Source organism: Mus caroli, chromosome 9 (assembly GCF_900094665.2).
Source record: "Mus caroli chromosome 9, CAROLI_EIJ_v1.1, whole genome shotgun sequence".
In the NCBI taxonomy this organism is placed as follows: Eukaryota; Metazoa; Chordata; class Mammalia; order Rodentia; family Muridae; genus Mus; species Mus caroli.
Genome location: NC_034578.1, coordinates 60,794,990 through 60,810,535, shown reverse-complemented (window position 1 = coordinate 60,810,535; position 15,546 = coordinate 60,794,990). Strand labels below are relative to the sequence as shown.

General features: G+C 46.9%; 1 protein-coding gene across 2 annotated transcripts in view; it reads right to left on the bottom strand.

Annotated features, from left to right (window-relative positions):
* Nucleotides 1-400: 400 nt before the first annotated feature.
* Aagab (alpha and gamma adaptin binding protein) overlaps nt 401-15,546 on the bottom strand; it is a 38,803-nt gene continuing 23,657 nt past the window's right edge. The window contains exons 6-10 of one of the 2 annotated variants that reach the window (XM_021172068.2): nt 6,854-6,936; nt 5,737-5,836; nt 3,149-3,253; nt 2,651-2,700; nt 401-2,086 (exon numbers count right to left, since the gene is read on the bottom strand). In XM_021172068.2, the coding sequence (XP_021027727.1) occupies nt 2,009-2,086; nt 2,651-2,700; nt 3,149-3,253; nt 5,737-5,836; nt 6,854-6,936 (416 nt within the window). In that variant the 3' untranslated portion in view covers nt 401-2,008. The remainder of the gene's footprint in view (nt 2,087-2,650; nt 2,701-3,148; nt 3,254-5,736; nt 5,837-6,853; nt 6,937-15,546) is intronic. The other variant, XM_021172069.2, reaches the window with a different exon arrangement.

Below are 15,546 nucleotides of genomic sequence, written 5' to 3'. Positions count from 1 at the left end.
AGAAAAATTTAACTTATTTTCTCTCTCTCTCTCTCTCTCTCTCTCTCTCTCTCTCTCTCTCTCCCCTCTCTCTCATATCTAGAACTCATGGATCTTCAGACTCTGTGATCATTTCCACCAAGCAGACTGTACTTGTCAACAAAAATTGTGGGCCTACTACGTGCCAAGCACTATGTTATAGAAACAAGAGGTATTTAAGGCAGAAAGCCAGTTTCTTACCTTCAGTCCACGTGGAACTCTAACTTATGTGCACATAAGTAGACAACACCTGTCACCACAGCATCAGCTCAGGAATATATAGGCAAAGTAGATTCTGAAACACTGCAGGCAACAAACTACAAAAGACACCAGGCTTCCACCAACTCACACCTCTTCCCAAACAGAACAAAACACATTAGCAGACTTTATAAATAAATCATCTTTTAATTACTTGGTTTTGTTTAGTCAGCAAAATCAAGTCCACAGCCTTTTCTAGTCTATTTCTTCCCTTAATCATGTGACCTAATATATTTTCTAAAATCTTCCATATTTTAAGAAAAACAAGTTCTACCTTTCTAGCAACCCACAGCCAACTTCCCTAATTTCCCTTCTAACCAGTGGTGAATGCACTCACCTTAAAGTATTAGTCCCCCTGAAAGGCTGGTGGTAAACCCAAGCTCAAAGCTTACAAGATCAGAGTGTGGGGAGTGGGAACACAGGAACCCGGAGCAAACCAGCACCCACTGTTTCTAGAATACCGTCATCACCAGGACCATGCCTCCTCCCTGGGTTGGTTCTGGCCTGGCCAAGCATGTTTCAGGTCCTGTAAGTGGTACCCAAGCAGGTACGTCTTGTTTCTGGTCATGACCTAAGTCATGGTTGACACTAAGTCAGGCCAGCTCTCAGCCCACGATGAGTACCATGTACATGGCCGCATATCCTTAGAGACCGACGACAATGCAGGGGACTCACGCCTGCCTCACAGAAGTGTCTGTGATGACAGACTAGGCACTTTTAGACCTTTTCCCCTCTTTTCCTTTAGAACTTTGCTCCGTGCCCCCCTGGGGCTGGGCCCTGGAGTGTGGAGGAGCCAACAGCCCTGGAAGTGAACCATGATGGTGGCTCAGGACCTGGCTGTTGGGAGGCTCACCTATCCCCGCACTGCTTGGAACTGGTGCTTTGACAGCAACCTCTGGCTTCCAAGCAGAAAGAAGGGGAGACCTGCTCTGAAACCTCACGTCGCCAGGGAGAGCACTCAGTGGTCGAAGAGCACAGCTGCCAGTGTCAGTAGTGTGCTCAGAACCAACACTGCTGCTCCCTGGGTCCACACGAGGGCACTCAGGGCCCTTGCCCAGCAGTGGGGAGAGGGGAGTTTACATTCCCCAGAGGAGGAAACCTTCGCCTCTGTTTCTTATAGAGACACACCTGGCTTTTGCTGCTTTGTGGCAGGAACTCAGACACTGAACTTACTAAGGACTAAGAGACAAACCCATGAGCCACCTGTTCCCTATCCCTTAGGCACATCCTACATCTACAGCTGCCTTTCTTGTCACCAGCATTCACCTTAGGTCAGAGCTGTGCTCTTGGCGGGGACCAGTGACAGTACACAGCCGATAGCACAAGCTCCTGACCTGCAGACGGTATGAATGGGGCAATCTAGCACAGAAGCAGAACTCCCTGTGGAGCCCAGCCTGGCCTCAGACCCTCAGTGCTGAGGTCACAGTGCGCTCTCCGACACTTGGTTCTCCTGTATTACACATTTCCGAGCCTCATTTTACCCAGGTTCTTAAAACGAAGACTGTAGATCTGAAGGGTTTCCACACTGTCATTTCACTCCTCCGTCACTTATGCGGCAGGAACAAAGATTTCTCCCTAGCGCCTTTCTAAAAGCTCAGGTAAGGGAACCCCAAAAACCAGTCAGGTGGCCAGAGTGCTAATGGCAATCTTGGCAGAAGAGAACCCCGTTGAGAAGGGAAGCACTTGGGGAGCACGGTGCTGGCATCGGAGTCGTCAAACCTAGCAGAAGAGCTTAGTGCTCGTCATCAGAAGAAAGGCCCTCGATCTCATCTCGGTCCCCTCCTATTGCCATCCAGAAGGCTTTGGCCACCTGTGGAGGGAAGCACGGAACAAAGGTCAGGTTAGTTGGTAACAGCTAACCTTCAGCTCACTTCAGATGCCACACCCAAACTGCCTAAGGTCTACACTTCTACACTTTTCCCCTCCAACAACACACATTAAATCCCCGAGCAGCCTTTGACCCAGACTTCTGGATGTGATCAGGGCCGTACATGAGTGTGAAGGGTAGGGATATGTTTGGCTTCATTCCTGACAGAAACAAAACCCCCAGCACGCTGCTGGCCTCAGTGTCTGGAAAGGAGATGGAGAGATCGGTGATGACACAGTTCATATAAGGAGATGTCACTGAGCATGTCCATTTCCTGACAAGAACATGTGTTGCTCTGGAAATGAATAGATAAAACAGCGAAGAGCTCCCTGGATTAACAGGAAGGCAAGCATGATGCCTCTGTGAAGGTCCCATGTCACGTAACATGCACTGATGGCAGCACCTGTGTTACTGTTGCACAAATAACCATCCAGCTGGCTGTAATACCCAGGGCACAGCGCACATCAGAGCCTCGTACAGACAATAAATACCTGCGGGTCGTCTCACCTTTTCTGCATGCAACTTTCTTTGCTCATGAGGAAGCGTCGCAGCCTTGTCTAGGGGGAAAAATATATCTTAAGAAATTTGTCTAACAGCACAGGAGAATCTGGAGCTCATGGGTGCGCTAACACTCGGAGGTGGTAGATGGGTTTCTAAGACATACACTCATGGCGCAGTCATTACGCTATTAGGAAGCTCTCTCTCCCAAATTTTCCAGATGGGATGTGAGTGAGTTGTGGGGATGTGACAGATGCTGTGTTAATGAGACTCACTGAAAGGAAGAGACACACTTCAGAAAACTCGAGAGTGAGTGAGGAGAAGAGGACAGAGACAGGATGTTTTCCCCAGGGAATTTTTACCAACAAAATGGTCCAATCTCCTAAGCAGCTGAATTTCCCAAGCCCAGAGCTCAGAATCCAATCTAGCCACCACAAAGTGAGATCCTACGACATAAACTAGAAAAGCTTCGACATGCGAGGCTGTGAGACATGCTGGGATAATTACCTTTCATTTCTTTTAACTTTGAAAAGAGTCTCTCGAAGTTCTCCAGATCACCTCCTCCAGTGGTAAGACTGGCCAGTTCTTGAATATCCAGGTCTAACATAGGGTCTGAAATCAGAGCTGGTCACAGACTGCGTCTACATGTGCTACGTACAGGCAGTGCTAGTTCTATGTGCGCACATGGGCAACAGCTGAGTGGTGACACAGGCCAGCTTGATGGCTGTGCTCTGTGGGGCTGCTGGAGCCTCCCTACAGGGCACAGCTTCATCCTTACATCCTACATCCTTACACTGTCTACAACTCAAACATAGAAAAACAGAGTAGCCCATGTTTAAAACTGAACTCACCTAAATGCCAGCAAACTATCCAGAGGCGGGGCTGTTTTAAACCACATTTGCTTAATACACTCTTAATATGAATCCTTCACCATTTCTGCCTCAGTACATTACTTAAAAATAATAAGATTTACTCTAGTTATGTGCATATTCGTGTGTTTCTGTGAGTGGATATATGTCAGCAGAGACCAGAAGAGGGCTTTGGATCTCCCTGAAGCTGGAGGCAGGGTGCTGGAAATCAAGCCTGGGTCTTCTATAGGGCACTGCACTCTCCCAACACTCAATCATCTCTCCAGCCCTGCCTTAGTCCTTCTTCCACAGTGACAGTAGCTTCCCTGACCACCCAGGATCCAGGGCTCCTCAGATCCTTCCCACCGTTGATAGAGCTGTGTCTGCATTTGTGTAAGCTCCTTGGTTTTCTAACATTCTCTGCCACCACTGTCGTGAACACAGAGTACTGAGAGGAGCTCACTTTATACATTTCTTTCTGTCCAATGGCTCTGTCCATCCCTCCCCCTTCCATCTATCAATCTGTCCATCCCTCCTGCTTCCATCTATCAATCTGTCCATCCCTCCCGCTTCCCTTCCATGCATTGCTCTGTCCATCCCTCCTGCTTCCCTTCCATGCATTGCTCTGTCCATCCATTCTTCTTCCTTTGACTCCCAGCCCCATTCCTGGAGCACCAGGGATCAAGCCCAGAGCCTTGCACACGCTTAGGAGGAGGCATTCTATGAATGAGTTGCACTACTGAGCCATACCTTTATCACCATGGATATTTTAACTTACCCAAATATACGTCTGCTTTTCTACAGCCCTGGGAGGGCAGATTGCTTTCTCCTGCTCAAAAGACCCTGGGAATCATGCACTCACGGCTCTACCACTACTTGAGATGCAGCCTTCACTTTAACCCAATTCCATGGCATTCTAATGCCTACATCCTTGACTATTATAAGTTCTAGAAAGACGAGGACAGCGATTTTCAATACCTTTCATGTACCACACTGCTATACAATTGGTTTAAGTGCACTTGGGTTCATAAATGTGTCTTAGTTCGGTGCACATCAGGTAGGCTATTGATGTACAGGCAAAAGGTCATATTTCTGATTTATCTGAGCAGAGAGATGGTAACCAAGCTAGAAATAAAGACAGGGTCACTTTGTGTTTTAAAAATATGTTAAAAGGAAGAGTTTAAGGAGAGCTCGCTCTACCCCTTGCCAGGCATCCTGGGAGGGCTGGCCCACAGGGCCTGAGAGCAAGAGCGCTGGCCCCACTTCTTGTGGCTGCAGTACTTGGCAGTATGGGTCCTGCACCTTGCCTGGGCAGCACAGTAGAACTGGCCCTGGTTGCTGTGGGTTGCAGTTGAGCTGGTCCCAAGGGTGTGAGATTGGGAGAGCTTGCCTGGGCAGTCATGGAGAGTTAGCTCTGATGGTGTGAACGTCAGAGAGCTGTCAGGCTGACCAACTCAGCTACCAACCAGACCCAGATCCAGGGCTTTGAGTTGTTCCACCCCAACATCAATGCCAACCATGAACTGCTGGAGTGTGTAAAGGGGCCGGTCCTCTGGATCCAAAGCTGCAGGATCTCCAGGACACAGGGCAACACCATAGTCCCGAGACGAGTCCCGGTTTACAAGAAAAGTTGTTTGGGCAAAAAGGTATAGTGTGTTGTCACGTAGGACACCCCATCCCATGACACATTGGTTTCACAGAGAGATTTTTGTTGTTGTTTTCTTTGGGGCAGGGGAGGTTGCAAGGTGGCGGGCAGATATGGAGGGATGGAGAGATGAATGGGATTGGGGGCATGATGGGAAAGTCACAAAGAATCAATAACAAGTTTTTTTTAAACGAGCTTAGATGGAGCACTGAAGACAGCAGTGTTTAAATTTTGGGAAAAGGAGGAGAGCAGTCTTGCAAAAGCATGCAGAAGGGAAACCAGGAGATGCTGTGCTGGTAAGTGAAGAGAAGACACGGTTTCAGTGAAGCACTGTCCACAGTCCTGAAGGCCACTCAGTCAGGATGAGGACGGGAAATACTAGAGTTAGTGGCACAGAGGTCGCAGGTGGCCCTCACAGACAGCCATTTGAATGTCAGAATGGGACACAAGCTGGATGAGCTATGGAAGCGCATGGATGGGAATGGGTCAGTAACCGCTGACCCCGACTGCAGGGACAAGGTAAGGAGAGAAGACTGCACGTCCCTTCTCTTCCCATGTTCTGAATTCTGCTGCTATCTCTGGGAGCTCATGGAGGAACTTACCGACAATGCTGTCAACCTGTGCGCCTGCTGAGCCACACGCACCACTGTGATGGCCAGGGAGGGACTCTGTCCTCTCAGCTGTTGGCGACGGCTCCTGCTGCTGGGGAAATACAGGGAAGCAACAACTTAACAGGAAGCTAGTTCAGTGAGAATTCCAAAAGGGTTTTCTCTTCCCACCCCCAGCTAGCTGTGGAGAAGCACTGACAGACCCTGCAGGAGGAGACAAACAGGAACAAGGTCAACACAAACAGCTGCAAAGCCACTGCCCCAGCTGCACTTTTTTTCAAGGAGAAACTATGAATATTAGATTTTGCTACAGAGTGCTAGCACATGTTTTGTTTGCATCACTGGAGATCCATGCTATGGCTGGGGAGACAGTTCAGTCAGGAAAGGACTTGTCCTGCAGGTGTGCAGATTGGAACTGGGTTCCCAGGACCCACATACAAAGGCCAAATGTAACCAATGCAGAGGCGGAGACAGGATGTTCCATAGGGCTGACTGGCCTAATTGGTGAGCTCTGGGCTTAGTAAGAATTCCTGTCTCAAAGGAAAATGGCCGGTGATCCTTAGGATGACCCTGCGGGTGTCCTGTGGCTTCCATACGCACCTGCATATACACAAGCCAGCGTGGACGCACGCCCAGACAACTAACATTGATATAACACAAACAGCTCAGTGTCTGGGAGGGTGATGGTGGCGGGGCACCGTGGCACCTGGGTCTGGCAGGCTCACCAAATGACCTCAGAACGGAGCTGCTGAGGACAGGGGGTGAAGATGGACTGTTGGCTCACTCAGAGCCAACTTGGGACGACCTTGATAAACAGTATTGAAAAAAAATCATTTTTTATTTTCTATGTAAGATATTTAAAAAGTGCTCCAGCAAAACAAAACAAATAAAAAAAGCCCTGCAGGATATCCCTGAGTGCAAACCTGCCAAGGGAATGGGCTAGCATTCCCTCAGCAGGGGTCAGGCACAATGGGGCACTTCAGATTCTCCCTTCAATGCTGAGATCTCTGCTGCCTCTTGAATGGAAATGAGAGAAATGATGAATGTGTAAAGATCTGTAACAACAAGGGTATTAAAGTCAAAGAGTAGAAAAGATGTGAAAATTCTTTACCTCAGAGTGGCAGCTCTCTGCTGATGCAACTCTGCGATTTGCCCCAGCCAGTGAGTTGAGAAGGCTGAAGCCCTGGCTCCTGTCTGAAGAGAAAGCATCATGAATGCCGTTGATATAGCTACAATGGAAACAAAGGCTTTGTCCTCAATTCCACCTCTACCCAGGCTTGTAAGAGTTTAGATCTGGCCGAGTGTGGTGGCGCACGCCTTTAATCCCAGCACTCAGGAGGCAGAGGCAGGCAGATTTCTGAGTTCGAGGCCAGCTTGGTCTACAGAGTGAGTTCCAGGACAGCCAGGGCTATACAGAGAAACCCTGTCTTGGAAAAAAAAAAAAGAAAAGAAAAGAAAAGAAAAAAAAAAAGAGTTTAGATCTGAGGCTGGAGAGAGAGCTTAGTGGCTGCTCTTCCAGAGGTCCTGAGTTCAATTCCCAGCAAGGAAATGGTGGCTCACAATCATCTGTAATGGAATCTTATGTCCTCTTCTGAAGACAGCATACATATATATATATAAAACAACAACAACAACAATAATAAAGAGTTTAAATTTGAAATGTCCCAAGGGCCTGTATGTTCAAGGTGCTACTGGGAGGTGATACAACATAGAGGAAGTAAGGTCATTCATTGGGCGAAGGCCCTTGAAGGGGTGTGGGCCTCTTGTCTCTGTTTTGCTTCCTGGCCACTATGTGATGAACAGTCATCTCCGTCAGACACACACACCATGATACCCTGTGGAGTGTCAGGTCACGAGGCTAATCAACTACAGACTGTAACCCTGAGCCAGGTAGGCTGTTCACCTCCATTTTGTAACAGTGATACAAAGTTGACATATGCATAGTCGCTCAATTCTGAATAATCTAAATGACAGAATATTGGTCAAGGTGAAAAACTAGCAGGCTATTACACACAGATGCCATTCCATGGCTTCATTTGCAAGTTATGACACCAGTGTTTTAATAGCTGATGCTGATTAAAAGTCCAGAACATTCTATACATCAGCTTGAAAGTATTACTACCATATAGACAAGAGTGTGACACTTTAGAATATAGCTGCCATTTTGCTACCAAGGAGCCACCCTCACTCAGGGTTCCCATGCTGTTTGTGTCACAGAGAGGACAGGTCTGGGGCAGAGTGTCTGAAACCAATCAAAGAATCACCAAGAACATGGACTAAAGGAGAGCCCAAGCCTCAAGGACTGTAAGGCTCACTGTCACCAAGCTAGGCAGAGGCTCACTCATCTCAGTTTCCAGCAAGTGTTCCAGTCAGCTGGCGTTGAGATCAGTCGGGGCCTAAGGCAGCCTGCAGCCCTGGGGCAGGGCACCCACCTCTAAGGGTGTCAGAGCCTGAGGACAGGTTCACCCCAGTGGCAGGTAGCTCTCGCTCTTTGAGCTGTGTATGTCCAGGACTCGGGGACTTCACCTGCCATGAGTGTATGTGCTGGTTGACTGGAATGAAAGGCAGACTGCACAGCCAACACAAGTGCCTCCCTTCTATTACTGGAAACAACTTGGAGTCTGGATCATTTCAACTGTAATTCACAAGTACTGCAAATCCCAGTTCTATAGGTTAGCATTCCCTGAACTTGGCAGGCTGATAGGGCATATGACCTCAGTGTATCATAGAGCCAGGCAGAGAGGCATGCAACCCTACAACACACTATAAACCCTTAGGCACCTTTATTTTTTCTATGACCATCCATTTTAAAAAATTATTATTTTATGCTATGTACATTTAGCCACAATATTAACACCAGCAGAATAATGATTAATGCCCTAATGCTAATAGGTAAAATTGTTAGAAAAAGAGTAGCAGGAAGAGACAGAGCTTGGGAACAACCCTAGCTTTCTCTCACGGCCCCACCCACCTGCATGACCTCAGACAAACCAATCCTGCAGGGCTGAGCTCAGCCTGCTGCTCTGTGCACCAATGGCCAATGAGCATGAGGTCCCTGACCCAGAAGCCATGGCTGAGAAGAGACTCTCAGACTCCTCTCCTCACACATCTTGGAATTTGCTGTGTTCGAGCACTTTTTTCTTTTTTCTTTATATATATATATATATTTAAAATCCTTAAATTTTAAAACCCCTGAAAAGTTCACGATGAGCCACGAGTTTAGAATAAGCTGGAGGGCGCTGTGCTCAGTGCTTTCTGATAAACAATGGCGGTGGATTCAGTCCGCTCATGAGAGGGTTCATTATGTTCCTCTGCTTATGTTTTAAGGAAGTCAGAGGCGCATACATTTATACAATCGAGAAAAGAATCCACTTTTGTTTATTCAAAGCAGACGGCCTGCACGGAGTGTTGCTCAAAAGGCTTGGCTGGTATTTTATACACTGGGTCTTCTGGTTCAGTGTTCTTCACAGCTCTGCCCACGGGCACCAACTGCACGCCACTCTCCCGGAAAAGAATTATGTAAATCTCTCTCGCCCTCAGCCCCCAGCCTCCCAGGCTCTGGCATGGGGATGCTACTCCTACTGAGACGGTCCTTTGAAACCGTACACTAGACTAGGAAGGAACAAACCGAGGTTCTTACGCAGCGAACTCTTCTACAACTTCAGAGACGGAGGGGCCAAGTCATCATGACAAAGAAATTAGTCAGGAAGCAGAAGAAGAGCAGTCACTGCTCTCAGTGAAGGCCCCCGCACACTCGCTCGGGCCCCGGCACATTCGGGCACACTACTGTGGTTATACCCAAACCACCCTTACTGTCTTTCCCTAAACAAGTTAAGCAGACCTAACTCTGAACCCAAAATGCTCCAAAACCCTCAACTTTCTGGCACCACCACGATGCCTGAGTGGGGACATCTATGCCACCAAAACAAAGGCACAATCAACCCACTGTTCCAGATTGCCTCCAGGCTGCATGCATGAGTGCACAGAAGACTCAAACAAACAGGATGTATGTCCTGAATACACGTGTCTAAGTATTCCAAAATGCAGAAAGTCTAAAAACCCGAGAAACTTAGTCCTAAACATTTGGGTCAAGGGCTTTCAGCCCATATTACATGTTTATGATAAGGTTTAAGTTTTAAGTTAGACACAGTTAACACAAAAACCACAATAAAACAAGTATTTAAAGCAGAATACAGTAATACAAGTTTTCTAATGACTGGAGAGATGGCTCAGCAGTTGAGAGTACTGGCTGTCCTAAGGTTGGTTTCCAGCAATTGCATGGTGGCTTACAACCTTCTGTAACTCCAGCTTCAGGGAATCTGGTACCCTCTTCTGGCTGCTGTGGGCACTGCAGGCCCACAGTGCCACACACACACACTAAGGACCAAGTATACACAGAAAAAAATAAAAGAAGAAAAAAAAAATTAAATCCACCTTCAAACAGAGCTCTGTGGAACAGCTGATCTCTCTGCAGACATGTCCACGTACCGAACTTACTCCTCACGTGACAGTGGGAGAAGATAACCTAGTAATTTTTGGATGGCTTCTCTTCAGTTCACCCCAGTTGCCTAGACAACCAGCATCATTAGCACTGCCTCTGAAGCCATTATTATCAAAGTAGGGATCATGTGAACACAGGCACTGAATTATCTCAGCAGTCAAGTGACAGTCAAGACGGCCACTGGTTGCCTTCTGGGCAGGTGGCAATGTGTGGGGTGGGCTCTCACAAGGTCAACCCACCTCCTCGGGCAGGAATGGTACAATATGCTACCTTGTCACTAAGAAAAGCACTCAAGTTGAAAGCGGGAGTTATTTATTTCTAAAACTTGGGGGGTAGTTTGTTGACTGCAGGTAACCACACCACAGATAAAGAGGAACCACTCTGTATTAAATTTATCTCCAAAACATCTCGCTCCATTCCAGTGGTCCAGTGAATTACAGATGGGAGACAATGATGCCATTAAAAAAAAAACCCAAAAATCAAAAAACCAAAAATCAAAACAAAAAGAAAACAAAAAAAACAAAAAAAAACCCAACCCAGAAGTGTTTGTTATTTGCACAGATTTGTCAAATGTTAAGAATGTCCTTGGCCACAGGCTGGAACCTATGTGGCCTGCTAAACACATTGTGTTCACTTTTCAGTTTTACTTCTGAAGAGCAGCAACTACCTCACCAAGAAGCTCAAGCACCCTCTGTACGTCACGGTGTTCTTTTTTTGTTTTTTTAAAAAGATTTATTTATTTATTTATTATATGTAAGTACACTGTAGCTGTCTTCAGACACCCCAGAAGAGGGCATCAGATCTCATTACGGATGGTTGTGAGCCACCATGTGGTTGCTGGGATTTGGACTCACGACCTTCAGAAGAGCAGTCAGCGTTCTTAACCGCTGAGCCATCTCTCCAGCCCGTCATGGTGTTCTTATGTACTTCCCCACTCTGTATGAAGCCTTCCTTTCAGGGAAGCTAGTCTTCTCCATTTACATGCTGTGCTAACCAGGGCCACTCATTCTAACCACAGCCAAGCACTCAGAAGCTCATGGAGACATTGCACCCACTGTTTAGTGATAATCTTAGGCCATGCCATACTAACTGGGTTATACAACCTTTAAGAAAGGTCAGAAATGCTGACACCAGGACCAGAAAAAAGAGTCTATGTTTTTATAGCATATTCTATTTCTTCCTGGTGAGTTTAGAAAAAAAAAAAAAAAAACAACTAAAAACAAACAAACACCCCAACACCACAGGAGACTAGAGAGATGGTTCATTTAGAGCACTGGCTGTTCTTCTAGAGAACCAGGGTTCAATTCCCAGCACCCAGTGGCAGCTCGCGACCATTTGTAAGTCCTGTCCCAGGGGATGATCTGATGAGCACTGGCCCACATGATGCAGACATACACGTAAGCGAAACAACCCTGCATGTTAAAAAAACAAAAACCCAAACCAAACAAACCATAAAATCATAAAACCCTATTTATTCTCTCACTGAACAACTGCTGAAATTTTGAGTACATCATTAAAGCAACCTTACTTAGGGCTTACTTACATCATTTCTTCCTGCACATAGCCCTCCAGTGGTTTGGCTTGTTGTAGAGTCGGGAACTGTACCTCTGCTCTCTGCCTGCCAGACACAGGGGAGCTGTTCCTAAGTCAAGAGCCACTCCTGAGAAAGGAGTAAGGCCTCGCTTTCCCCACTCTCTATGTTCGCTGCAGAGAATGAAGCACGAGGAAAGGACAGCGGCAAGGGCACTAGTGAATGAGAGCTGGGTGAGCGCCCTTCTCCTTTTGCACAAATTCAGCCTGAAGACTCAACTAAACTTGGGAATGAGCACCATCATAAGGGAAGAGTTCTGCACAAGCTGCAAGGAAGGCCCTACTGTGTGTGGGTCCCACCTCCTCAACCTGGAGTGCAGTGCCAGAAAAATCTTCAAAGGGTGCTGGCCACCAAAACCAGCCACTGAGACCCCACTGTGGGGGACAGCGGTAGTGAAGACTCCAAGGAGATGGTTCCTGACGCAGTATGTAACCAGCTTTGGAAACGATGATGGTGGGAAAGCAGGGTGGTCAGCAACATGGCCTCCAGGGTGCCTGGAAGAGAACACCTACCAGTGCTTTGTGTGTGACACTCCTGGAGGCCGTACCTGAAAGGCACATCATTTCTTCCTACCCTAACTAATTTCCTACAATCCTCTCTGCTAACACTCCTTAAGCCTTAATTCACATGGAGCAGCCAATAGGGAGGGGACAGTCTGAGTGCTCAGGTCATACCTTGGGGTTCCTGAATGTAAGGTTTAAAAGTTGGACTCCAGCACAGCTTTATGGGATCAAATGTCATCCATTTCAGTGGATGCTGCCCCTGTAACTGGACACTGGGGTCCAGAGACATAAAGCCGAGCTCCCAAAGTCACTCAGGTATAGGCAGACTGTCTAGAACCCTCTTCACTGACCATTCACCCTCTCACTAATTTGATGCTTTATTTTTCTGTGACATTAGATTCAAATTTTTATTTAATCATTTTTCACTTCTTAAAAGTGTATACAGAGCTGGATGTGGTGACACAGGCCTGAAATCCCAGCGCTTGGGTTACTGAGGCAAGAGCATCAAGTTCACGGCCAGCTTGAGCTAAGTAGATGATGACAAGGATGGTGGTGGTGGTGGTGGTGATGATGATTCTGATATAATGTTTTAAAAGTGAAAGGCATAAGATAAGATATCTACTTTCTCAGGTGAACATCTCAGGCAGCCATGAAAACAGACCTTGTAAGTGGGCACTCATTTCTTTTTTCTGTTCTTTCCATCAATTGCAAAGGCCAGCTTGATCTGGGATCTGGAACTTCCACCACGCAGTCATTTACTCAGGACATGCAGGGGCAATGGATGATCCTTAGGGGATGCTTTCACAGATCCTCCATTCCTCTCACTTGTGATGGGAAAATGGAAGAGTTGCTTCTACCCACTATGGAAGCTCTGCTCACTCGGGGTGGAATAGCAACCCTTTAGCATTTGTGAGTCTACCAGCCCCTTCCCTGGTTCCCCACTCCCTCTTCATTTACCACAGTGCTATCTGATGTAATACCCAGAAGCCACCAGTGCAGAAAAAACCCTCCACAGAACTTGCTAGTGTCCAGTTTATGAAACCAAGGACAGGAACACTATGTAACATAAAATCGACACCTAGCAAAGGTGTTGTGTATACTTCCTTCTTCCATGATGCATAGGTCTCAAAAACTAAAACACAGTGCTCCAGACTCTACCCAGCTCTTAAAGGTACTACCCAAGTTCAAGGCCCTGCCTCAAGCCAAGTACTTTACAATATGGCATTCTGATGGACCAAATGAGAGACACTATTGGGAACCTCAAAGGGGAGGGGATGGGAACCTAAAACATGTCACATTTCTACTTTCATGGCAGTGATAAATAAGGGATATTACCAAACTATAAATGTCAGACCCTATTGGTTGGTTTTCAAGCCACAGACCAGACTCTGGTGGGAGCTTGGGGAACAGAGCAAGGGGCTGAGATCCCATCTACATACTTTCCTTGAGTTGCAGCCTGAGCTCAGCCTGAGGAAAGTTAAGGCATAACAGCAAAGGGAGGATAAGCAAACTGAAGAGGCTAGACAGCCCCAAAGGTGCCCTCAATGTGAGTATGGGTCCCACCCACCTCATTTCCTCGACCATTTGTGGTGAGATCATGCAGATGGAAACTATGGGTCCCGGGAAGTCTGACCTTCCCCACACAATGGTGTCTGGAACTTTCAGCCATTTTCCTGGTAGCTCTGGGCACCAGGGATAATTTAGGCACTGTTTTCTCCCAGGTGCAGTTCAATGCCACAGATAATGCTGCCCCTGGTCAGATGCTTTGTGGAGCTGGGCCTTAAACATACAAAAGTAGAAATTCGTTTGTCTCCCAAGCATCAACATTCACTGAGAATGATTCATCCGATGAAACACGACACTGACAGTGCCAATAGCAGAAACTCCATTGTAAGTCAGCACTTAAGTCTTTGTCAGGAAGAGCTGCATATCCTTCTAGCATGGTCATATACTGCATAACATTTGGGTCAACCATAGCTTGCAACACAGTACGCAGCAGTGGTCTAAGAAGCTCGTGGTAGTTTTAACAGGAATGGCTCCCATGGGCTCACGTTTGACTGCTTAGGCACCAGTGAGTGACACTATCGGAAAAGACGAAAAGGATTTGGATGAAGTGTGCCACTGGGGATGGGCTTTGAGGCTTGAAAAGCCCAGACAGGCCCAGCGTCTTTCTCTCTGCCTACGGTGTAGTTCTCAGCTACTGCTCAGCGTTGGCCTGCATGCTGTCATGTTTCCTGCCATGATCATAATGGACCAAACCTCTGAGATTGTAAGCCAGCCCCAGTTAAATGCTTTGTTTTATAAGAGTTGCTTGTTCATGGCATCACGTCACAGCAACAGAGCAGTGCCTAAGACAGGGCTGAAGAAGCCTGCTGCCTGCTACTGCCTTAATGTGCTACAGCAAAGCCATGGTGACCCCCAGCATAAACAGGCCCACTGCACACCCATCATGGGATCACCCACAAGTGTGCACTGCACACACTACTTGAAAATGATAATGATGCTGGTTTACACACTTATACTGTGATTTTTATAGTTATCTCTCCTTACAAAAGAAAATATATTCCAGAACTACTCAGAGAAGCCTCCTACTCCTGCCTCCTGTGTTCTGTGACTACACAGGAAGGCTGCATCCATCAGGTCTCTGACCTATACCCTCTGGGTCTGTGGGAGCACATCTCACAATGTTTATACAATGATAGCTTCATCTGATGATTTCTTTCTCAGGACAAATTCCCCTAATAAGCAAAGAGGGACAAAGCAATGATTTGTCTGCAACTATATAAATTAATGTTTGCTTTTAAAACTGGTATGAGTACCTACGGTCTAACCCAAACTGAAGAGAATGCTAATCCACCCTGACTTCAAGTAGAATAAAGAAAACACACTGCTCCCACCCACAAGTAACTCATCACTGCTTGGTGCATTAGCTAGCAGGAAGCTTAGCTGGACCTTCTTTGGATTAAGTTCAGGGAATATGTTAATGTGTTAGAACTAACACCATGCTACTCAGATAATATAAAAGGATTTAAAAACAATAAGTAAGAGAAACCTCAAACCTCAGATATAATCATACCTTCAGTCAGTTTCATTCAAGTCTTGCTCACAACAGAGCACCTAGGTTGAGACACCAGTGGATCCCTGCAGACAGGGCCACCCCCCCTCTGTGTGGTCAGCTCTCTCACCTAGGTTGAGACACCAGTGGATCC